Below are 27,400 nucleotides of genomic sequence, written 5' to 3' on the forward strand. Positions count from 1 at the left end.
AAATCTACACGATTTCTTAAATTAAAATAATATTGTTGAAGGTTATGCAAATTTCAAAAGGTTTGAAAAGGTTAGAGAGAGAGAGACTACACCAGAAACACCTTATTATTGTAAATATAGCAGGGTGGCGCCCAGCAAAAACAGAGATTTTTTAATATCCTGCTCTTCAATGCTGGATATATCTCTACTCGAGGTTACTAACTCCGGCACAGAAAATATTACTGGGAACAATATGATACTGATACAGTATTTGTCATAATCTCTCATACACACACACGCATGCTAACACAACCTCTGAAGCCCATAAACACAAACAATCTGGTTAGCCTGTTTTTATCCTTTCATTAAGAAAACAGTGCATCTTTACAAAAAGAGAAACTAAATGTCTACCTCGGCAGGAAAGTTATATTTATAATATTTAAAAGTAAATTCTGGGCCGCTAATCACAAAATGTAATTGTAAAAACAACTCACGATTTTACAATATCATCTCTCAAACATTTCTCATGCCGCAAGTTTAAGAGGTGGTCCCGCCCCCAACTCATGTCATTGGCTGAGCCTACGCAGCGGTGTCACAGACATGTGGGTGAATAAGTTATGACAGAATCATTTTGGATGAGCAATCCCTTTAAGCTGGAAATGAGAAAACATTAAGACAATAAACACATAAACACTTGAATAGAGTACTGACTTGAAAAAACTCAACTACACAACCTAAAAAAATTTAAATGCGCTTGGACTGGCAGTGACATAACCAGTATGCAAACATAAGATATCAGAATAAGTACGGCTGTTATTTCACAGAGTCAAACCAGAACGAAGCAGTTAGGGGTTGACTGTTGGCATGAAAGTGTGGCAGAAAACTACACAACGGTGGACTGTAAAAAGTGACTGACAGCTACTGATTTTCTCCACTCCAGGGGCGAAGGGCATCTGACTACTGCTGAATGAGCCGTGCTGAAGCCGGTGCTACAAGCACGCGAGCGGGAATTCTCACCCTCAGCGTGGGAACTGTGCTGTAATTACTGTTACGCTCAGACACAGAGGTGCAATTGAGTTTTTCACAGGTCTCAGAAAGAGACAAATTCTGCTCAGATCATCCTGTGGTGTCTGAAGAGAGCTGTCAGTCAGCCTCGGGGACAGAGTCACCTCACGGCCTCAGCAGAGCAACTGAGACCTCAAGACCGAGGATGAGTCTGAATCCTTTTTATATTGAATATGTGTACTTGGGAGATAAAAATGAACCTTTATAATTCATAATCTCTTAAAAGTAAATCTTACTCAGATTTGAAAGCGATTAAACCCTGAAATTTGAACCCCAATTGAATCTGTTAATTTGGAGAAATAAGTGCAACCACACCGGCCATCTGCTTTCAATTAGTCATAGATCATTTCAGATCATTCAGTTAAGGCATCGGCCATGTCTCTCTGTATTTCTCGCTACACTTCTGCTTTCTTTATTCCACATTAAGATGTCATAGCCTAATCAAAATTGCAAAGGTTAAAGTTCAACTACAGAGCTTTGATGAGATGCTGTGGCACAAAGCCCACAAGGACGGGTGTATCAGACTGCCAGCTGGGGGACGCATTGTCATGACGCCCATGAACCGAGCGTGAATGAAGTCATCTTGCCTGCCACAAGGCACCAACATCATACAGAGAGCTTTAATGGCTAACAGACAACAGATACACAAACACTTAGATACAATCACACAAACACAGCGGCCTGCCACACTGCAGCAATTACACTCAGAGACGCACTTGTCACACGTGCACAAACATGCAAACATTAAACTGCATCAACCACAAACAACTGAAAGGCCACAAATATTGTCTACAAACAAACTGTTTAGTATATACTGTACTGTGCATATTTAAATGTATGTAAACACAAATGTAGGATGCAGTTTTAAGAAAATAAATACAGCTCATAGACCTTTGTGGTGCTTTGTTTATTTTTAGAGGTTAACATCTCCAGTCCCCATCCACTTTCATGTTATGGAAAATAATAGCCATCACATTCCTAATATCATTGTCCGGTTGTGTTTAACAGAAAATGCATGTTAAAAAAGCAATGCGTCAAGTAACTTTATGAAACTGTTCTGTGTTTTTTTTGTAATTTTTGGAGGTCAACATCTCCAGTCCCCATCCACTTTTATATAATGGCAAACAGTAGCCAGAGTATTCCTTCTAACATTGTCTAGTTGTGTTTTACAGAAAATACATGCTAAAATGAATGTGTCTAGTAACATTGACATTACTCTGTGTTTCTTTTGTAATTTTTGGAGGTCAACATCTCCAATCCCTATCCACTTTCATATTATAGAAAATAATAGCCAGAAGCATATTTATGATATTTTCCGGTTGTGTTTAAAAGAAAATACATGTTAAAACGAATGCGTCGAGTAACTTTGATACTATTTTGTGTTTCTTTTGTAAAATTCATCAACATCTCCAGTCCCCATCCACTTTCATAGTATAGAAAATAGTAGCCAGAGCATTCCTCGTAACATCGTCTGGTTGTGTTTTGCAGAAATCACATGTTAAAACGAATACATTGAGTAACTTTGACTCCATTCCCTGTTTCTTTTGTCTTTTTTCGAGGTCAACACATCCAATCCACTTCCACTTTCATAGTATAGAAAATAGCAGACAGAATACAACAAGCACTGTAACATACAGGCTTACAACAATGCGGAGTAAATTATAGAATGGTTATTTTTGGTGCACTGTTTCTTTGAACACTTCATTGCACTCATCCAGTCATCCTTCACTAAATGGCAGAACTGTAATATGTTTCATGTAAACAGCTTTCATTCTCTGTGGTCCGTTAAGCTGCTTTTTTAGCAAAGATAGCAATGTCTCTACGGAGACATCTCGGGCACTTCAACTTCAAATGCTGCTGTAATCTCCCAATTGCCATGATTAAATTGACAGTCTAAAAGTTATACCATCAACCTCTCCTGTTATCTTTTCACCTTTATTTTCTGCAAAAAACAATGGGTTTAATAAACACTGACCCTTTAAAAAGTCCTCTGATTCAACTTTATCAACTATGTGTGACAAAACTCCCAAATGACCAAGTAACTACTTTTCATCATTTACTCACCCTCTTGTGCTTTCAAAAGTGTATGACTTTATTTCTTTTGCAGAACACAAAAGAAGGTATTTTGAAGAACAACACTGGATCCAATTGACTTCCCTTGTACAGACCCAAAACCACTCAAAATAATACATCTCAAAATATCTTTGAGGTCGTCCATGGAAGAAGTTAGAGAGGTTTTGAACAACATGAGGGTAAATAAATGATGACAGAATACACATTTAATGTATTAAACATTCTAATGCCATGTACACCACAGGCCACTGATATTTGGAATATGGTACAAACCAATAGCGGTTTGAGAAACCTCTCAGCACCAGATCTAGACAAATAGTTGGTCTTTCAAAAAGTGTCAGTTTCTACATCACAAAGTGTCTTGCAGTACAGTAGGCCACTTGCCAAAAAGCACGTTTGTGGTGAAGTAAAGCTGTGGTCCTGGAGTGAGCCTCATTATCTTATTACAGGCCCCAGTGCTCAGGTAAACAGGACAGGATGAGAGCAATTTAAAAGGATTGGCTGACCACACCATACTGGCAAAGCAACGGCCCGCTGCCAGGCACAGGAGATGAGGGGAGTAGAGAGGCGTGGAGAGGAGCTACATGGTTTTATCTGGATTGAAGAAACATATCAGGAAGACTTTTTAGGGTTAGGATGTAATCCCAGGTAAATGTGCAAAATGTAAATACTACGCAAGATTAAATAATCAATCTTGGAAAGAAAATACAGAAGTGTAAGTGTTGGCCCAACCACAATTTAAGATAAAATTAAAATGTGTATAATACATATACATTAAGTCATTTAGGAGACGCTTTTATCCAAAGCGACTTACAAATGAGGTAAACAATAGAAGCAATTATAACAAAATAAGCACAATAAAATGCATAAGTGCAGTTAAAACTGGTTCACATAGACCAGCACAGTATACAAATATATAAGTATTGTTTTTTGATAGAAAAAGTAGAAAATAAATCACTAATCGGTCAGGTGTTGAGGGAAGAGATGAGTTTTCAGCCGAAAGGATCTGGTTCTAAAAGATGGCTACAGAATATGCTGATCTTGTAGCTGCAGGCAGACCATTCCACAATTGTGGAACAGATCCAGAGAAGGTACGTGAGAGTGATTTTTTCCCTTTATGGGCACGACGTCATTCGCTTGCAGAGTGCAGGAATCTGGCGGGTACATAAGTCTGTATTAGCGAGTGAAGATATGGGGGTGCCGAACCAGTGGTGGTCTTGTAGGCCAAGAGCAGAGCTTTGATTTGATGCGAGTGACTATAGGGAGCCAATGTACGGTAACCCATTGAAGAGAGGAGTGATGTGTGCTCTGTTCAGTTCATTGAAGACCACTCTTGCCGCTGCATGATACAGTACAAGCCTGTTTTATAATATTGTACTCTACTCAAAAAAACATTCATGCACATGCTCACATAGACTCCGATATGGACTGGCACACACACACATGCAACGTTACCATCATCCCTTTATCTAAATAGAGTTCCTCAGTACTATTACATAGAAAGTAATATATGTGGATATATCCACAAGAATAATATTGTTAGGGGCTGTGGTGGGGGAAAGTATAAGAAAAAGTAAGCGAAATGGAAAGCAGGCAGAAATGAAAACGAGTTCTTCTTTTCATGCTTGCTGATGTGCCACTGATGCATTGTGGGTAATTGTGCAAATTGCACAAATCTTAATCTATCGCACAAGTCTGCAATTGTCCACTTGTTAGAGAAACAATTTGCATTGCTAACCAAAATGTCTGTGAAGGTCTTCTGGCTTCAGTATGCTAATAATGAAAAACTGGGATATTGCTCAAGTATTTAAAACATATTGAAAAAAGGCTCAATTAATAATACTGTAACAAGAAAAACAAATAAATAACACATGAAAATATTTGTTTAAACAGTTCATTATGAACATGACTACTTTTGCATACTTTCTACTCATAATTTAGTTATGAACATATTCACCAAGAATGTTCTGATGCATAGGATTGCCTCACCACTAAAGAATAATGTGATGCTGACCTAGAAACGTTAAGGTTTAGCAGAAACCAGCACAAGTACTGCAGACTGCTGCCTACATAGGCCGCTCGCTAAGATTGAAACTGAGCCAATTAAAGACACATCGCAAAAGGAGATTTACATGCACTTCAACGCAACCACTTCCCTGTAATGTGAAATAAAAAACATTCAGTCATTAGAAAGGGCCACACAAACCGGATCCGGCAAGCATCTGTTCAATTACACACCACCCCTCAAAGTGCCTGAAAGAGGACCCACCAATCAGCCGAAATCCAGCCTGGATGTGTCTCCCCAGCTGTGCTCCTCAAAGCTGTTTTCATTTGGAGCTCAATTTGTCAGAACGGTTAGAAAGGACCACTGAAGAGATGCTCATATCATCTAAGAACGGGCAATATTCAGATGGAAATATATGTTGAAATCATCTTCTATATCTATAGACCATTTTGCAAGACGTACACAGCACTTGCACTCTCCCTTTTAAAAACAGAAACAGGAAGTGCTTCTGGACCAGTGTTGTTCACGTCTTGCAAAATGGTCTATAATGCGTGTGCCTGAAAAAACTTACTCTAAATGTGCATGTCCAACCCACCTAACATAACAAAATCCAAGCACTTCTATACACTAAAACGTTATGTTTTAACAGGAAACATGTGCACTCATAAAATGTGAACGAAATAAAGAGGCAAAACAAAAAGATGGCAGCTATACAGTGTGAGGACTAAAGTTCATCGCTGAGAGCAAAAGACACTTAGAAACAAATAGACCCTCATTCAGCGTGACAAGAATATCTCATTATTTGGACTGGCGAGGCAGCTGGGTCCTCTCCTTCAAATCCATTCAGTGAACTAAAACAAGACCAAAAAACAATTTCCTTAAGCTGTAGTTGTGGTTGTTTCGTTCTTAACTTATGTCCTCATGTTTTGCAAAACAAAAGTACCTTACAAAAGCCAATACGAGATATGGGGGTGAGCAAAGGATGATTTAGTACTTTCAATTTAAAACCAATAACCTTCATATTGACTGGTGACCTGTGACGTGAATCTTTACCAAATCACACTATCCCAAAGGAACACTATGCAAATAAGGAAAGAGTCGTAAATTAAGTCCTTATTGCTGCAAAAGCCATTGCCAAGAAATCCCAGCATGTTTTACCCTGATAAACCAGACAGAACACAAGCAAAAATCCATTTTTTAAGAAACAACTCTTACTGTAAGCCTAGTAAGGTTTTACAACAAGCTATCGTAATCCTTACGCCCACAAAACACGAAATAAATAACTCGGCATCCATTATTTAATACAAACAGTGTCCCAACACGATCTCATTTTGAGAATCCCAATAGCCGTTCAGATAAAGTCTACATTTCATTTCCTGTGCCAGAGGTCACAACAAACATCGAAGCCAGACATATGACTCACTCCATCTTCCTGTCAAAGAATTGATCTCTTTCCTCAGTCGAGCACACATGTGAACACTACACGTGAACAGGGCTGGCAGAATAACACTGAAGTGTCATACTGGTATATTTTCTATCCGTTTAACTGCCTACTTAAGAGACAGAATCTTTGCGAGCAATCTTTGCAACACATCATCCCCATTAAAATCGAAGAATTTACAGTTTTCCTTGACACAGCGTAAACTTGGGAGCCTTTAGAAAACAGATTTTCATGTTTTATCGAACAACCAAGACATGAAACTTCACTAATGATCCATAAGCGATGACTACATTTGGCCATAAAAAGAAACAAAACAGTTTGTGGAGCTCATTTGCAGAATTTGCTAAAAGCAAAAACTGTTGCCATCATAACAAACGACGCGGTCACATTGTTTAAAACATTATGAAAACATCTTTGCACTGCATGCATTTTTTTCTATACTTCCTTCAGCAGTTTCCCTTACGGAAACAGCAGCGAGGTTATTTTAAACCCACATGCTTTATGGAAGCTTGAATCTTTGAGTTTCAATCTCGCTTCAGTGAACTTCTGCGTCTCGTTCAGGTCTCAGGTCAATGAAGCATCGACTGCTGAGAGACCCCGGGGCGGTACGTTTGAGAAAACGTCTTTAAGCGTAATGACAATAATTATTCTTTGAAGCGGACGGATCATTATTTATTTACAATGATGAAGGAACGGACGGTTTGGCAGCTGATGGATCTCTTTTTGACGTTCTCTGCTTAAGGACGGGGCGTAATGTGATGAGCTGAGCCGCCTGCTCATCAGTTCACTGGCAGGATGAGGAATTAGATGCAGTTTGATTCAACTTCGATTGCACTTTGAGACCTCATTGTAAAGGAGAAGTGGGTCTGACGGCTTAGCGTTTGAGTACGCTATCAATTCCCGGTAGAACCGCTACAAATTTCACCTACATGGGACATTTAACAATTTTGTCTAATGATCAAGTAATTAACTTTTGGGTTGACCCTGTAAATTGTGTTGACATTCCATTTAGCCTCAGCTTTATTTCAAGCTCTCATTTAACACACAAAATAATTTTTAAGGCTAGTTATCCAGTCTGACTAAACCAGTGTTCAGCTGGACTCAGCACTTCTCCCATCCTCACCAGTTACAAAGTGCTCAAAAAACTAGCAATACAGGTTAACCTAACAAGCTTGTGTTTAATAATATTATTTTTCTTAATGAAATCTTCATTAATCTTCAAAATCTTCCACTGCTCAGATAGCACATTGACAGTGTTTAACTCAAGTGATTTTATTATAATGCTAATTTTTATATTCTACTGCCGTGCGGCATAATATAATGTATCAAAGTATTTGATATTTATTGGCTTTTTTTACAACAAAAAAAACAATACTAGACTATTTTGTAATCTCTTCTTTTGGCATATATATATATTTTTTTTCAAAATAAGAGCGTTTGTAACTAGAGATGCATCGATATATCGGCCAATAATCTGTATGAGTTGATCAAATAAAATCTTCACAGTATAGGCTGATAGTTTAAAAACAGTTGATGATCCGGATAGATACATAAAAAATGCAAAAATGCAAGAAAATGCAATAAATTCGTGAAAATGTTAAGATACATCACTAGTTTGATGTTCAATATTAATTGAACATCATCATATGAATAAATAACATTCAGAAAGTTAAGAAATACAAATCTAATCTGAAGAACTGCTGAATTGTTTTTAATATTAAAATAAAAATAAATAAAATTCTAATATAAAATTAAGTCTCAATAATTGTGTGATTTGTATCACCATTATTGATAATACCAATATACAGTATTGTGACACCCCTACTTTAACTCATAAACATAAGCTAAGCAAATTCAATTTTATTAAGCAACTCGCAACAACTCAAAATTTAAAAAGTAATAAAACAAATTACTTGCACACTTTTTTACTCTGTATTTTAAATACATGTTCTCTACAAACAAATAATTGTGTGTAATAAAATATAATACAAGTCAAGAGGTCAGCCGTTGTACATTAGGAAATTAGCCTTTTCATTTGGTAATCTCATTGTAGTAGAGTAGGCGGGGCGAGACCGTGGTTCGAGTCCGTTGAGTAATTGTGAATTAGCGCCAGCTGTGCACACACCGGGCTCGAATCACGTAGGAGATTGGGAGCATATAAAAGGAAGGAGCGACTGGACCGTCGAAGAAAGAGGACCGGGCCCGAACTTGTGTTTATATTTGTATTTATGTTTTACTGTGTTGTTGTTCGCCGGCGGTCGTCCGTGAGGGGCCGCTGGCTGTTGTATTACTTTATTAAATGTTTAAAATGTCTTCTGGTTCCCGACTCCTTCCTTCCCTTTTATGGAGAATTTCTACACTCATGTCTTAGATGGTGTTTATTACCACTGGAAAACAAAAGAAGTTGTCGCCATACAATGGTTGACCCTAGATGACTTTTTCAAACTGATGTGTGATTTAATTCATTTATTTGATCAAATATTTAGTGGTGTCCCAATATATCGCTCTTGACGACAACTGTGAAACTAAAAACCATGATCTTAATCGATATTGTATTAATTCTAAGTATATGATAATAGTGTGAATTATTCAGTGCCTGTTAAAACTTTTGCCTCAAAGGCAAATTTATGCATTTGGTGGATGCTTTTATGCAAAGCCACTTACACTGTATACTACACAATCTCGCTCTCTCTCCTCCATACATTTGTATTGTGAGTGTTATTCATGGGCTGAAAAAGAGAAAGCACAAAATACTGATATTTTACGGATGGCATTATTTATTACTTAACAAAATAATTTCAGTAAATTTCATGATTAATTCATAACCATTATTCTGCCGACAATACTCGTATGGTAAAGATCTGACATAGAGACAGTCTGACATTGCACAGTAATATTTCACCTAGTCCACTTGATCTGGGTCAACCACATTGCCAGTTTCACACTGTTCCAATGCATTTCTGATCAGGCACTGCTGGCCATTCAACAATCAAACAGACAAGTAACACCAGCAGGTGTCAAATCCCAGTGGGATTCTGACACAATTTCTTTCTGTAAGCTCATTCGTGAATTGTGACGTTTTCACGGTCAGATAAGAAAGTGGTTTTCAGCTCATTGTTACAGATACTGCAGGTATCAGGCGGGTGAACCAAACACACTTTCAATCATCAAAGCAGACGCTAGTTTTAATGGCTTAAAGCTGCAGTAAATGAGGTAGAAAAACACCACTTGGAAAGCTGTGCTGCCAGTCGAACAGTTCCAATCCAAATGGTCTACTGTCTGTCGTCCAGCCCTCCAATTACACAGACCGCTCCTTTAACAAACACACACTATCATAAACACAACTGCAGTTAACCTCTACACTAGCTTTGTCATCCACAGAAACACATTAGCATATGTTTATTCTTTCACATCACCGAAAGGAACGTTGTCAGGGACAACCGTTGACACTTACCCTGTGATGGAGGTCCATCCTAAAAAATGAATGTCAACTTTGACATGGGCAAAAACATTTTTTGTAATCGTCATGCAAGTATATTCCTTCTTCAGTATTACTTATTATACTTTTAATTCATGCATTAATGAGGAGAGTTATTCAGATTCTTAAAGGGATAGTTCACCCCCACCTTCGAGTTGTTCCAAATCTGTATACATTTTGTTGTTCAGATGAACACAGAGAAAGATATTTGGAACGATGCTTATGACAAAACTTTTATAACAAAAGGCTCTGAGATCAGCAGCGAGGAAAAAAACATCAGGTGATGCTACTACTGTCTCCACAACATCAATCTTCAGTTTAACTGGTAAAACATATACATACCAGAAAATTGATTCTAATAATTGAGAAAAACATATCATTAACAACCAGTTTATTGTCCGTGGTAAAAAACAGCCGGAGGGATATGCATTTTTGAATTACTTTAGAGCTAAACCACAGAGCGGTCTTTTAAAACCCCCCGAGATCCCCCACAAAAAAATACGAACCCAGAATCAAGAGACTAGATTTGAGAAAGATTTGTTTATGAGAAAATACTCAGGCAGACTAAATTGCAAATTATACTTAAAGGAGTTTCATTTATTTACATAAGTGCATGTGGTGGATTAAAGACTTTAATTACTTTCACAGGGACTGAGATGAGACAGTACAAACAGAGCTTTACACGAGTCGAAGATAACCTCAAGCAGAGAAGTTACAAAGAAGCAGTCACAAGAGGCTCAGAGAAACAGGGAAACCTGACAGTTCCTGGTGAGATACGAGTGACTGGCTAAAGGCTGATCACAATCCACTAAGTTTCAGTAAAACCAAGTTAAAATAGAAAGGAAATGAGTGTCAGTTGAGCACACGCTTGGGAAGATAGATGTGATAGCCGAAGAGTGACAGCACACTGATTTCTATGAGAGGCGCTTTCAGACCTTCAGAAAAACAATTTTTATGTTCCCAGCAGCGTGTCTGGATGTAGGAAAGGTGGGAAAAGAGTCTTGATAGCTGTTTAATGGCTTGGGAAATATGTATAAACATAGGGTCTTAAATTAAAGAGTCTTGTATGAGCTTTATACAAATGCCATGCCAAGTAATAATATGGTATACCGTAATTGTGACTCCCTAAATTAAAATCAAACAGAATTGCAAGGTGCATGATGTTTACATACTTAACATTCAGTCAGGGGTGTGTTTATTATTTTGTGGGCCCTAAGCAAAGTAAAGATTTGCTTCCTGCACATTGCCTTACATATTTGTTTGAATTGCACAGCAGTATTGAGTATATGGAATTAATGACACATATATAAATACAAACATAAACTGGATTTATTTTACGTTGAACCACATAACGGCACAAAATTCTCTAGTTTGTTATAAGAATAAACCTTCTTGGTTTTGGGATAAAAAAGTGTCCTTTGATTTATTCAGAATAATACAGAATGCTTTTAGCTACAGTATAAGAAATTAAAAGGTGCAATATTCTTCTTTTCATTCTTCTTTTCATAGCATTGTTTTGCTATATTGGTATTTTCCTTTCTTTTGATTTTGAGTACTGCTTTGATACGTGTGCTTCATTGTGTACATTTGAGTGTCTAAATCAGGTGTCAAATTATTTTACCGCTTGTAGTCACTAGAGGGCCCCCATGCTTGCAGGGCCCAATGCATTTGCGTGGTTTGCGTGGTATTTAACAACGCTACTGTGTTTATTGTTTGTGTTACACAGTTGACAGTGGCTGCAGATTAATCATGTTTTGGAGATTTGTCACAGTGAAAGTGTGAATGTGTGTTTGCATACGTTTGTGTGTGCATTGCGTGTAAGTGAGTGATGAAGTGAAATGTAAACCACACTGGAAAAAAGCCACTCTTTGTCACCATAGAAACAAGAAGGCAAAAGGACAATGACTCCATCAGGCTTACTGGAGCACATCAGCACTGAGAAAGCAGGGGTGGGGTGAGTGGACGACAAGAGCGAGAGAGGTGAATCATGTAAGAAAGAAAATTGCATGGAAATCGGCATGTGGTTTCTACAGTAGCCATAAACGGACAAAACGATCTCCAGAACGCGTTTTATTAATAGACTCCTTCAACAAAGAAGCGAAAATCTTTGTCCTTTGAGAGCCACCGTAGTTCTTCAAAAGGAAGGGGCGCCGTTGGTTGCAATACGCAAACCCATCACTAGATGCTGCTAAATTTCATTCGGACCCGGACCTTTAAAAGAGTATTTAGACTACTAAAAATGCTGTTACAGTACTGTAACAACTTTTTATTCATAAAACTGCAGTCTCTATGCTGTATCATGTTAGTTGAGTTTTATGTAAAATTCCTGGTATGCACCAAACTCAACATCAATGGGACACAGATCCTAGTTGAGTGCTTTGAAAGGACAGGTAAACTGAGAGACCCTTGAAAATACAAGAACAAATCCAATGGGACTACATCCGCCACAGAGCATTATGGGGGTTTTATTTAGATCTGAGCTGGCGCTAACATTTAAATGTCAGGTTAAGAGATGGAGGACCTGTTGGTATAAAAGCCTGAGGCAAAATATCAAAGCTAGAGAGAGAGAGAGAGAGAGAATTAAGTATTTGTCATGCGGCAACATTAGTGTTCTTTAGCGGTCCATATAAGTGATTTTCTGAAAAACCAGTGGGTTTTTAATATCTCGCTTTTTTTTGACAATGCTAATGGTTTAAAGATTTCTGTTAAATGAAAACAGTGTATGCATTAACGGCATCAATGTAATTGAAAGCTCTTTTACTAAACCCACAGAATGTTTCCTGCAGAGAAAAGTCATTAATGCATTTTGTTAAAGGGGTCAGAGAAAATCATTTTCTTTTTTCCAGAGGTCCACTTGCAGATATAGTTCGCAAAAGGATGAAAATACAGATTTTTTAATAATAAAAAAATACACGCATGTTACTACAGGACTTTCCTTCTGCTGCAAACCCCAAAACAAAAATCTGAAGAATTGCTCTTTTCCATGCAATTACAATAAATTTGGATTGACCAAAAAATTGACTTTAGGATGGAATTAAAATTGAACAATCATATTTTTATGCAATATTTAAGTGTTTTTTTAGTGTTGAAGTGTTGACTTATCTGCGCACTTGATTATCTTCAACCAAAAACGTCCTCCTGCCCCCTTGAAACAACTTTTCGTCACTTCCTGTCAACAGGGCAAGCTTTCATCATGGGAGGATGCCAATGGTGAGTCCTGTGGGGAATAATCCTCCACGATTGACTGCAAACTCGAATTCAAATCTGCCACCATTTTGTACGCAATGCACATCTTCCAACGATCCAATCAGTCCTCGATGTGGGAAAACATGCCCCGCCCTAAGTTCTCTCTCATTTGAGAAGCTGTTTTCCGTGGATATACGATAGGAAAAAGAATATGATCGTTACTTCCCTTTCATGACGATTTCAATGAATGGGTGTAACCAATATACATTACATGAAAAACATTCTAAAACAGTGTATTGATAACCGTCTGATTTCATCTTTTGGCTAAACAGAAACATACAATGTTCCTTAAACTTAATGTGAAACGTCCTATAATGGCGGTAATCCTCATGTCTCACAGCAAATCGTCACAAGTTTATAATAATCAGGTCTTGGATTTCTCCTTTCAGTCATTCTACACACAGCATGAATGAACACTGCTAAATCAATTGCCATGGCGACTAAAAGGCCTCCCGATGCTCTGAGCCCCGTCTCAAAAAAAGGCATGATAATGAGAACAGTTCATCATATGAGTCACTCGCTGTAACTGAATGAGCAGCGCGTGAAGCGGGTTGACCAAAAATAACACTTTATACAATATTTAAGTGAGTACATTAGCTTTATATGTGCTCTGAAGACCATTATGGGTGACAGGACATTTATGCATTTTTATCTTTAACTACAGCAAAAAAATATGAAAACAAGTATCCACAAGTGGATGGCTTCCATTTTCACTTCTAGTTCTCCTGAGTGCATCCCTGTGCACATCATCAGATCTCAAGTGTGTTCACGAGAGACCATCCACAGAACACAACTGTCGGTCCAAAATCTAGCCATTGCCATATGTAGCTTAGCATTCAAATGCATTCTGGGATTGGCTTTATAGAAATGACATGCAATGATCCAAAACGAAGGAGGCATCAAAGATGGCGGCGTGATGAAACCGAGCACCATGTAGAACTGCTTTAAAATGTTGCCTAATGGGTAGCTCTGTAAGATTTGGATGGATGTGAATCAAGCCTCACTATGACTATTATTACATGAGTAAACGAGTGCATGCTAACAGAGAAACTAATGTCATGTGGGCGAATAATGAACCATGACCTAAAACAACTAATTTGCCTATTAGTCTAACTGTTACCATGCTGTGAAAATGATGGCAGCGTATAATCAGGCCAAGCAGATTCATGTTTACATTTGTACGAATCAGGATTACGAAAAGTCAACATGAATTAAAAAAGGTGTAATCGAGTATATGAAACACAGCTAAGAAAAAGATTTTATATTTATTATAAGATATTATTTCATACATATATATTATATAAAGATATACTAGTATTTATAAAGGAAAATGTTCGATTTAAAGCGACGGTTCACTCTAAAATGACAATCATCATCTACTCATGCTAATGTCATTCCAAACCTGTATGACTGACTTCTGCTGAACCCAAAAGAAGATATTTGGAAGAAGGTTGGTCACCAAACATCATTGGCTCTGATTGACTTTGTATGAACACAAAACCAATTTTGAGACGCTTCTCAAAATAGCTTCTTTTGTGTTACACAGAAGAGTCACATACAGGTTTTGAATGGAAGGAGGATGAATAAATGATGACAAAAATTTTGCATGAACTATTCCTTTTAAAACCAATAAAGAATATAAATGTCTCCTCAGAAAAACCTTATCTGACAAGTGTGAAGCGCAAAGTCAAACTTGGATTCTATTCATTTTCTGAGCTTTGTATAATCATGAACGTTACCGTCAGAAATGCTGACCGGCTCTTTAAACAGAGGTGACAGGAAACAACGTGAGCACCACTGTATACATGTCCCTTCTGAAGGTCAGCCAAGAGTCTGATCTGTTCTGTTATACAAAAACAGCATAAAGCGAACCTACCACACCATGTTCCTACTTCACCAACAAACACACAAACCGATGACTAAACTCTAATGATACATCGAGCGACCTAATAACTGGACCCAATAAAAGGTCCAGTATGCCACAAATAAAATTTGTTCTGTTTAAATTCCTCTCTCACTGCCTCCGGGCCTGTAGCCAGTCTGCAAAGACATTAAAGTGCTTTGTGACAACGTGCATTGTCTCTGGCACGCAGAAGATGAAACGCTACTGAATTAAACCATTTTTAAAGCCTTCACGAAAGAGCTTTAAAATCAGCCGTAACAATTCATCCAACCTGACACATCCTAAAAATACCATGGCACATTTTTAAACGCTGAAAAGAGAAGTGTACATTGAACGTGACGCACAAGCTTATCCATTATGTAAATAAGCGTTTTATATAATTTCGCACATACAGGAGCATCCCAGCAATGTTAACCAGCCATGAACTTAACAGAGCTCTGAATCCAAAATATTTATCTGTAAGACTCACACCTGTAATATGGCATTATTAAGAAATAATTCAGCAATATAATAAATATATATTACGAGCAAAATAAATAGTAGTATTATTAATATCAAAAATAATAACAATTCATAAATAAATACAAATGTATTATTATTTTTATTATATTATTTTTGTTATTATTACTAAATTGATTAATAAGACTAAAATGTACATGTAGTCCTCTGTTACTTAGAATTTCAATATACCGGTAACTAGAAATATATTATAATGAATTATTAATAGGTTGCTTATCAGGCTTTTTCGTGCAAATGAGAAAAGTGCACATTTAGACATTCTGACTGTTCTGGCAAACTGCAAACTTTGGTCTGTTTATCTCATTTTAAAAACCTATGAACAACACCAAGCTGAAAGGCCTAACAGCAGGCAGCAAAGACGGCAGGCGGGCAGACAGAGGCAGATTGTTTTCTGCTTGTGTATTGACTCACAGACTGATAAGGAGAGAGTGGCAGAGTGCTTCCTTTGAAGACTCGCACAAACAGACTTCACAGAGAGAATATAAGGCTTTGTAAAGCAATTTGAACTTTCTTTTACTATATTCGATATACAGTATCCTCTCTTACATAGAGAAACTCTTCCAGATGACCAGAATAACTCTACAGCCATTCTACAATGACATGGATTACTAAATCCTCTTGGGATTTTCCGTAAATCGCAGCAAAGAGTCTTGCCAATTATCGGAGACATTGGTATGCATAGAATGGTAAAATACAGTTCACACTGAAAACTATCCTATTGTTTTATTTAAATAGTGGGTGAAACTGTGTGCACTATGAAACAAACATTTTACAAAACAGTATGCTAGCGGTCATCTTAATCCCTGAACATTTCATTTTAATAGGGATTTGCTTTTTTAATCATGTCATCAAAAGTTTCATTTTAAAATGTGTGAATTAAAATACGTTAAAATACTATCAAGCCGTAACTTCTGCCTCTCTGTCAAAACATAAAAAAGCAGATATTTTCTTGTGTGGATGTGGGTGGAAGTCGAATGAAGTCAAACTAACATTACTCATGAAACCGAACCTGAACCTGGCTTAAAAAATTATTATTAAATTACCAAAAATGTAACCGATTACAGCTTTAAAATCAGACCTTAAACTCATTGCGTTCTGTACTGCAGTATTCCATTTGGCAAATGTAGTAGGTCATCTGTGTATTTCATGCATATGATTTGCATACTGCACACATTATACATACTGCAGAATGCAGAAACGGCCTATTAATCTGAATCTAATCAATCATCTTGTAATTAAATGATCACATGACAACGACAACCTTTTCATAACCAATAAGCTAACCAGGTAGCACATAATTCATGTTTCTGTCCACAATGTGAGGTTATTACACATCTCGAATAATGTGCATTCAAATTCAGTGCTGATACTACATGGTGCCTATATTTATTAACTGTGCCTATTGAGAAGGTATCAAGATATGACCATAAAATGTCAAACAACCATAAGCATCACGGCAGAGTCCAGATGACGATAATCACAGAATCGATAAAAACAACAGAAGTGGTGAATTGCTGTTCTATCCATTACCGTCGAAGGCAATATGGCTTAAAAGCACTTATTGTGTGCCGAGCATCATCCAATTGACCAGACGCTCCTGCGTTTGATGAATGATGTGTCACCTGTTATACGGGTCACCCCTGCCTGAACCCTCCCTTCAAGTGTACTTCAAAAGGTCTGCTTTATGGACACAGAGACCAATGGGGTGTGGGGGGGTCACGTCAAGCGCAAAGGTGACCCCCTCCCCGAGGTACCATACACAGCACTGCTCTGTTAAGATGCTGACGAAAATGCCATGAACTCTTCTACAAAGTAGCGGCCTTTCTCCTCTCAAACTAACACACACAGACACAATAGTCCTGGCAACAAACACTAACAATGTCACCATTGCTGTAGCCACACTGCCTTTTAAACACCGCAGGATCTATGACAGGCGTGCAGCCAGACAACTAACTCCGTGATAATCATTTGATATTTAATAGAATCAACATAAAAATGAGAAATGACAGTAGACTGTGCACCTGTGCCAGCTGCCACAAGCTCGGCTGTCAGACGCCGACGCGGGCGTCTGTTGACCCTCTCTGTTGACATAGTAGATATAAATCTTCACATAGAATTGAGCAAGAAAGATCAAAGCAAACGTTGTGCCGCTCGGTGTTTGAATCGCATTCTTTCCTGATATTTATTCAAACTCAGACCAGCTGAGAGAAACAATAGTACGACCAACTATACAAAACATGTCCTGCCTTAAGTGTACAATAAGATTAAACCCCATAAAACAAGCTTTGAATGAAATAATAATAAATGCAATGTTAATTCAATGAATTATTAAACAACAGTACTTTAACCTGCATTAATAAATGAAACGCATTTAACTGAACCTTCTTACTGAAGCTTTCCAAATAACAAATAAAGTTTAATGTCTCTTATAATATCCATGCTTTAATACACCAGACAAAGTTCAATTCTAGACCAGTCTTTTGTTTTTTGTTACAAACACGCTGTTGTGTAGACTGTTCACTGTAATACTTAGCAGATATATGTGGTTATGCCGTAATTGTCTGGTTAATTAAATTTACCTCATTTAAAATATTGAGTCAAGTGCAAAGTCACACCAAAACTTCCCACCTAAAACTCTGAAGTGCAAAAAAAAGAGCATAATAGACTAAACTCTTCTGGAGAACTGCAGGGCAGGCGTGCCATCTGGCAACAAATTGAAGGATGCAAATGAGAAAGTTGGAAAGAGACTATATGCGATTGATTGTGTGTGGGCAACCTGGTGCTCTTCCTAAGTGAAATGAAACACCCTTAGTTTTCAAGCATAAGCTGTGGATGCAGGTGTTTGGGATTCTGGTTTGTTGGTTATGCAACATGGATTCATAACTAGCTTAACCAATTGAAAACTTAGATTTTCTTTGACTTGCTGGTAAACAGCAGGGCTTAGCAAATATCTGACTGGTATTGACAGGAAACTTTGAATTAAATCCATAACCAGAGTCCTCTTTAGGAAACACTTGAAAAAGAGATGCAAACAAAACTGTTCTCTATTTTGAACCCAACAAGGAATAGCAGAAATAGATTACAGCACTAAGGACCTTACAGCATGACCAACATTTATTTTGTGCTTTCTGAGAGACAGAGAAAAAGGAACTGCTGTCACCAGTGATATTAAACGTCAGTCAGAACTGTCCCCAAGAGCTTTGTGTTTCTAAAAAAGCAGCATGTCAAGTGCCATCACAAGAAGAAAAAAACGTTACCGTAATTTTTCTTCAAATGTTATCATGCTTTCACTGAGAGGAATTTTACAATGTGCTCGTAACAGCCGTACTATCTGGACCCACAGCTGGAAATGCACGGCGAGTTTATGTAATGCATCACATGTAGGGGAGATATGAAGTCTAGTGATGATAAAAGAATACAATAGGAGAGAAGCGACTGAAAGAGAAAAAAGATTCAGAGCAAGAGAAACATTCCCTGAGGAATCCAGGTTACAGAGGAACTGCTAGCTTGATGCAACACACAGAACAACCCCGTCTTAATGGAATTTGTGAAATTTTCACGAAATGTTATCTATTAATTTTTGTTTATCAACTCGAATTTCCTCTTCTTTTCGTGTCACTGAACACAACCTTTTTAAGTGTCACCAGCAACACAATTTTCCATTACACGGACTGCGTGTGTATATACATTTATATATTTCTAACCAGATATCAAAAGAAGTCGCAAATACTTTAGGAGTTGGCTAACCAACACCTTACCTCAACTCAAACCCTAAAATCACAGCCGCATGGGCTAATTTAGCTAAAAATGCTACTTTCACAAGGTGGCAAAGCGATGATAAATGGCCCCTAAACCTAACGTCACGAGGGAAAAGTCATATCAAAGCAAAACATAAGAATAAGATTGTAGGAAATAGGAATTCACAGGAATAAGCTGTAAAATAGGTGTCAGATTGGGTTGATATATATTTATACGTATGAAAGATATCGCGTATTAAAGTACTTTTGATGGAAAGTTGTGCTGCGTGCTTACTGACACGGAAAAAGGGAGAAATTCGTGTTGATGAACACGGATTAATAGATTACGTTATAATGACAATTTCACGAATCCCCGAGAGGACATGTCTAACACACAATTACATCCATCATCTTTTCATCCACATATATACGCCTTTAAGCTATAGAATAAAGACAACAATAGCCCAAGTAAATAATGAGTTTTAATAGCATCCTTATGCCATTTTAATTATATAAGTCATCAGTCATGATCTATTAGTTTTCATGCCCTTTTTCTTGTGGTTGTGAATGACTCGCAGGAAGAGGGTGGGACTTCAGTAATTGAAAAATATCAGGACATTAGTGAACGAGAACGATTCACCTTCATTTAAAACATCTGTTTAAGAACACTGATTTATGAACACTAACACACAATCATTTTAATAAGCTGAAAAAGTGGTGCAGGAGCCGCCATCGACTGCGTTCGCTAAAGAGACGTTGGCACACGTTCAAATGGCCCTCCATTATGAGCCTCTTTGACTCCGCAGCACACAAAGAGACACAAGGTCCCTATTACCTTGAAGCAACTCATTGTATCCTAAACGCATGAAAGACGTCAGAACTGCACTTTGAAGTCAGCGTTTTATGTTCCTACTTTCAAACAATGCTGATTTCAAACTGAATATACAAAGATGCCAACAAAGCAGCATATGAACCTTTGACGTAACGTGGACTGGTGCGAGGCGTGCAAACAAATCCTGGATACCTGTTCTCCATCAGGTCCTGGAACTCTAAAATATGCTAATTGATGAAGTAAAATAATAACAGTTATGGTTATAAGGTAATAACAGTTGAGGTAGCTCATTTTTCTCACAAGCAGGTGAAGCTTTAGGTGCTGTCAGGGCAATTAATGGCATTTTTAAACGGCGTACAGAAAGACATCATAAAAAGGTCATAACAGGTCAACCGTAGATGTGGTTGTTACGTGTAACTACAGAAGGGGGAGGTGGATTTGTAACCATGGCAACACTCTAACGTGTAGCATCCTCTGTAATGTGGATGCAGAAGCGCCACGTTTCTAAACATAAACCCATGTGACCCAAGGGCTCCTTTGGATTGGCTTAAATGAACTTGCGGCGACCAATAAAGTTTGCTCGGAAGGTTCTCATCTATGGTCTAGACGGGTTGAAATGACAAAGGGACTTAAATCGACACAACAAACGTACTGCTGTTATTTTTCCAGCATAGGAGCACTCCATCTTCTTCTGTTGTCTGCCCCGCTTGCTTTCTGCTGGACATCGTTCTATTGATCTGAACTTCAGAGCAGGGAGGGTAGATTTATTCCTCTATTAGAGGCTTTTGCTGTCTGATGGCTACAGATCAAAGGTCTGCTTCTGCCCAGAGCAACAGCGATACACCGACCTATTCATTAAACAACTGAATATTGAGTTAAGTCTGGGTTAAGGTCGGCTACACTGCTCTTCTCTGAAAAACAGAGAGCATAAAAGAGAGAGACACGGTCCTTTCTTATTCTGCTGTGATAAACCACCTCACACACCCATGCATATATATTATCACTTTATTCTAACTAAATGTTGCCCGCTAAAATGAGAACTTGGCATTTTAATGATATTGTATGTATAGGCTGAAATATTTATCAGTTTTTATATATTTTCAACTTGCCATACAATTACATAAACTTATCAATTTCAAATAAAGAATCAAAAGACAAACATCATGCAACTTCACAATTGTCTGGTGTGCGGACCCGTATGAAAAAATAAATATGATGATTTATTGCTTTTTTAATCTCAGACATTTATAGATTTATAGATTGTAAAAACATGACATTATGAAGCATTATGTTTCTATGAACTTAGAATGAGCTTTATCTATCTACACTGCGGGTCCCCTTGCATGGAATTCGCCATGTTGTTTCTACAGTAGCCCTTAATGGACAAACTTCTCTAAGGAGCACGTTTTGTAAATACGTTATCTCCTTCGGAAAAGAAGCGAAAACGTGACGACATCTTAGCCCTGTGTCAGCCACCGTAGTGCTTCGAAAGGGAGGGGTAGAGTGAACCGTTGGTTGCCATTCGTAACCTCACCTCTAGATGCTGCTAAATTTCATACACTGTACCTTTAAAGGATAGTTTTATTTTTTAAATTTGGTCATTTTCTACTCACCCACATGACATTCTAAACGCTTTACAAATAACAACATGTTTGATGACATCCGAGAGCTTTCAAGGACTTATCACCGACATCATTGTAATCTCTGTCAAGGTCCATAAAAGTACTACAGACATCGTTAAAATGGTCCATCGTGAAATAATGGTCCAACTGAATTTTTGTGAAGCGAAGAGAGTACTACGTGTGGTTAAAAAAAATATATATACATTGACTTTAAGCAACATATTCTTCCCTGTCAGTCTACAACGCACGCTCATGAGAGCACCACGATGCTTGCGCATCCGGGTTGCGCACTGGTACACTGCATGGCACATGCGTTGGGGCATAATCTGGACACGCATGCGCAGTGGTGTGTATACCAGAAATGCAAACATTAACCGAACAAAAACATGAACACATACATACAAAGGTTAAAACGAGAGTATAAATACAAAAGACTAACAGCGGTGTGTGAAGGTTGCATGAAGGTTGGTGTATTGCTGTGAAAGCTGATAATGAGTAATAAAGGTCTTAAGTTCAAATCCCGAAGCAGAACACTTTTTAATTAGAAACCAAGTCAAATACCATCTGCATGTCAATGGATGTATATTCATTATTTTCTTATTTGATTAAACTGACCTGTACAGCACTACTGTCACACAGCCCTGTTTCAGCTTTGCCCAGGTGTCGTGTCTTTTTTAGCCACACAGCTTACTGTATTCTGAACAACTAAAGTAAAACTATGTAAATCACAGCTCGCAATGAGTTCTGGTACTGGCAGATTAGTTGATTTTTAATGAGAGAGGTCAGTGAAACATGCGAGCGGGCATGTTGTGAAACAGCTCTGAATATATGTAGCATATGTCTGAGAATTGTTTCTGTTCATGGAGTTAGATTTTAGATCAGGTTCATATGGGATTACTTCCTAGCGAACACAGACTGTGGCAAAAAGCCTAAACTTTACGGATTCACATATTTTGGCTCTCATCAGATATAATAGTTTTTATAAAATATAATATTTCATCTAGGGAGTCAAAATGGTCTGAAGAAGCGTGTACGGTTTAACAGACGTTTCCTTTTTCTCTTATTGACTGTAATGACGGTGTATATGTGCATCCTGGCGCCTACACTCCTCCCATTTCTTCAAAAATGTCCAAATAAGCCGTTCCTTGAAAATGTCTCTTTTGAAGCTTTACAGCGACGCCCTCTCAGTCATCTCTGCCGAGCCTGCATCTCGTAACTCTGTGTGTTGCCCATTAAAACTCAGCCCCATGATGAAGATGGTCATTCTACCAGGAACTAAGTAATCATTCCGAAGAAATCTACTGTGACAGGGAAAACACCCCTGAGATTTCACCTTCCCAGCATACATACGATCAGGACTTACTTCACAGCAGGACAGACAATGAAAGGAATAAGAAAGGTAAGAAGGGATTACTTAACAGCTTTAGCTTCTCAGGTAAGAGTTTGTGATTCTGGGCAATGAAGGTGCAGATCAAAGGAACAAGAAAGCAAATGGGGTTAACAGAACAGATCATGCTTTTGTTTCATGGCCTTGACCAGGTTGCCTGAGGACTGCATCAGGACAGACTGCTGTTGTCGAGGAAACAGTAGCCCATGGTAACAGCGCAACAGGTCAGGTTGTGGAAATTGTGATGCCCCCCCCGAATCTACATACAGTGCAAGGTCAATGCTGCACAAGAGCTCAAAAGTGAATTTTAGTTTCCCCTGCCAAAGATTATACAAAAAATATCATAAAATACATACAAATAAATGAACGAGTCATCTATTCAGTAATACTTTAAAGCTTTAAAGGAATCATTCACCCAAACTGAAACTTCTGTAATTATTTATTTACTATCTCTCATGTACAAGAAAATCTCCAGAAGACAAAAGATACTACAAATGTTAGTGACCTCCCGCCTCAGTCACCATCCATGGTTTTTGAAACGAGATGAGGGTGAAATGAACAGATTTCTCATTTTGGGATGAAATGTTCCTTTAAAGTTACAGTGTTTAAAGTTGTGCGTGTCTGTGTGTGCGCGTTCTTGTCTGTGTGTCCATGTGTGTGTGTTTTTATGCCTATGTGTGTTAGTATGTTTGCATATTGTGTGAGCGGAGCGCTTGTATGTCTGTCTTCTGTGTTTTCACCTTTATCTTGTTTTTTCAGTTATATCATTTTAATTGGTTTGCTTACAGTCAGTATGTCTCACGTACAGCTGCTTTGTAACAATGAAAATTGTAAAAAGAGCTTTATAAATAAAGTTGAGTTGAGTGTATGAAATTTAGCGACATCTAGTGGCGAGGTTACGAATAGCAACCAACGGCTCACTCCACCCCTCCCTTTCGGAGCACTGAGATGTCGTCACGTTTCCACTTCTTTGCCGAAGGCGATCACGTATTCACGAAAAGCTCTGTTTAGGGCTACATAGAAACAAATAAGGCATTCCATGTAATGGGACCCGTGGTGTATGTAGATAGAAATAGGTCATTCTAAGGTCATAAAAACAAGAAAAGCTTCATTATGTTAGGTCTTTATACATCGCTGAGGAGATAGTTGTGTGTATTTTAATTGCATTTCTGTCGATAGATCCTCCACAGAATTACACACCTGTTCATGTAATGTTATATTCTTCAGCACTTTCTTATTCTCGTGTTCTTTTTCGTCTTGTCAGAACAACGGTCACTTGCTCTTTAAATCTGACTTACACGAGTCAGTTACAGTCCAGCTGGAAGTTTATATTTGCGAAACTATGATTTGCAACAGCAAAAATAAACGAACAATTAATCAATAATAGAGTATAATAATAAGCGTACAGCAGTAACCTTCTACAACAAATGCAAGATTGGAGCTGCTATAAGTCTATGTCTAATTCTTTTGCTGCACTTAAATGTATGTTATACCCTGGAGGTATAAAAGTCACTTACAATTACACAGAGACATGAAACATTTAATGAGGTCTATGTCATCATCCCGTGAGCAAAACATACATGTAATCCAGCATCAGTGACAGCAGGTGCCACAGCAGTGTGCATCATAGCATGGTAAAAAGGTAAAGAAGGGGGAGGTCGAGCGTGTGGGAGAGAGGCATAGAGAGAGAAAGAGTGAGCAAGTGAGAGAGCGAGAGAGAGAGAGAGAGAGAGAAAGGGGGGCAAGCAAGTTCAACTGTACTAGAAATAACCATAGCCTCCTGGTCAGAAAGCTCTCAAATCTCTGCTTCAAGTCATACACCCTTTTGGAAAAAAACAACTCGGACCATTAAGCATGAACCGACATGATGCTCCAAACTGGTTAAGGCTGGTTTGTGATGGTCCAGCGTAAATAATGGCTGTCTAACAACAGTCTTAAAGCAGGTTGACAATCCCAGTCTGGTTAAGCTTTTTAAGAACCTTGGTAGGGACACCAGCACTACTTAGTACACAAATGCCATTTGTTTACTCATCATTTACAGGCTTAATATTTCAAGTCAGAATACACAAGGGAAATTCTCATATTAAAACTAAGATGACTGACTAGGGGGGCCGTTCTTGCATCAGTTCATCTCCAAACCAGACTAGAATACACTGTAACCGGCTCCAGTAGTTTTGCAAAAACAATCATTGATCGCCTCCTCAAGACTCTCACGCAAACACATTTGTGAACTTACCCCGTCAGAACGACCACAAAGTCCATTACATTCCAGCCATTGCGTAGGTACGAGTCTTTGTGAAAGACGAAGCCCAGGGCGATGATTTTAATGCTGGCCTCGAAACAGAATATCCCGATAAAGTAGGGTTCCGTGTCGTCCTGCAGGAAGAGGGAAACAGATGATGACTCTTTATCTTTTCAAGAAAATGTGTAATGAAGCGTGGAAGAAGAATGACGGAAAGCTTGGGAAAGAAAATGGGAATTCTTTTCAGTTCATTCTGTGACACACATAGAATAGGTCAAGATGTATGGACCTGCTTAATGATGGCAAGAGTGAACATGTGACCGTGATGTAAATCTGTGCAATATTTATTATCTAAAAAGAAATGCCTTGCTCCACATACTTAAGTTGGATGATACTGTTAATACAATTACTGCTTGATGTATTTGAAATATTGTTATTAAAATATTGTTATTCAATAAGCTTATTTTAAAAACATAAAAAAGCTGAACGATGCACACCAGCAACTGGTAACATTACTCATTCAAATTTGATATTCTTTGTCCAAGCTGTATATTGATATGTAAGTGTTCTCATAATTTCATCTTCACACACACAAGTCAACCTGAAAGTAATACACCAAGTGTAAGTTACAGATTCTGTTGCAAGCATTTTGTTTCATGTCTTCAAATCTCCTCGTATGAGATTAAGTCCTATAGCTGGCACATATTGCATTGCTTTAGAACCCATTAATGTCACCAGAGCCCTACGGCTCCACAGGCACTTATACCACCAGACTAACCTCTCCACTGCTCTGCTTTCAGAAATGGCTGTCGTTTTATAAGTGCAGTTGTCAACCCGCTCTCAAACAAGTCATTTTACAACCCTTTCTGATAGAAAATATAATTCCACACGTCAGACACCAATACACAAATACACACGCCCACTAACAGGATTCAAATAAGAAAACTGTACTGTAAAATATTTGTGCTATCTGAAAAATAATCACGCCTTTGGCAATAAATTATATTATATTCCTTTAAAAGACGAACTCATAATTACAACAACAAATACACGTACATGCCGAACACTCCCCCGGAGCGACACCAGGATCTAATGGTGTGCGTTTTGTCAATAATATAATTATTATCGTGGTGCTAGACAGCACCTGTTATGCTTTTCTCTATGAAATCATTGGGCAAAAACACGCTCGCGGGAGCAGGTGCGAGACCGAGCGTAACAGATGATTTATGAGAGCTGAGATATGAGTGAGCGTGGCTGCACGCAGCATATTTCAATCTATTATGTATAGATCGAAAGAGTTTATTAATAATAAACATCCTGTGTGGAGTGTTGGAGTATCGGGGAAGCGGTTGAGCTCGGCAACAGGTAAAGAATTGGTTGCGTTCTTGTGTAAACTAAACGGAAGATGTGGATGAGTTTGACAGGTTGTGTATATCTGGGTGAGGATGAAAACCCTGCTACAGGTAACAATGAAGATCCTAACAACGCTTCATTTAAACCTCTCTGATACTTATTCACCATCACAACCTTCAAGATGTTCTTTAAGTTGAAAATTTATGTTAAGAAGAAAAACAACAGTTTGTCCTTATTTAGGGACCAAGACATCACATTTCAATGGCAGCATGAGACCAGCCTTGTAAGACATTCGAGAACCAATGAGATTTCATGTTATCGATGTGGGTCTGGGATGGCATTAGGGTGTGTTAATGTTGAGAAATGTTCATATTTCATTGAACTACTCCTTGTAACCTGTATACCTCACTTCTTTCTGCGGATCACCAAAAACATATTTTTGAACGATGCTGGTAACCGAACAACGGCGGTTCCCATTCACTTCTTTTGTATGGACACAATTCCCAATTCCCAGGTCA

At 38.1% G+C, this 27,400-nt stretch overlaps 1 protein-coding gene across 1 annotated transcript in view; it reads right to left on the bottom strand.

The window, feature by feature from the left end:
- Positions 1-27,400, bottom strand: part of cacna1bb (calcium channel, voltage-dependent, N type, alpha 1B subunit, b) — a 108,742-nt gene that overhangs the window by 79,323 nt on the left and 2,019 nt on the right. The window contains exon 2 of the mRNA XM_056731546.1: positions 25,524-25,663. Coding sequence (XP_056587524.1) covers positions 25,524-25,663 — 140 coding nt within the window. The remainder of the gene's footprint in view (positions 1-25,523; positions 25,664-27,400) is intronic.

Source organism: Triplophysa dalaica, chromosome 19 (genome assembly GCF_015846415.1).
Source record: "Triplophysa dalaica isolate WHDGS20190420 chromosome 19, ASM1584641v1, whole genome shotgun sequence".
Taxonomy (NCBI): domain Eukaryota; kingdom Metazoa; phylum Chordata; class Actinopteri; order Cypriniformes; family Nemacheilidae; genus Triplophysa; species Triplophysa dalaica.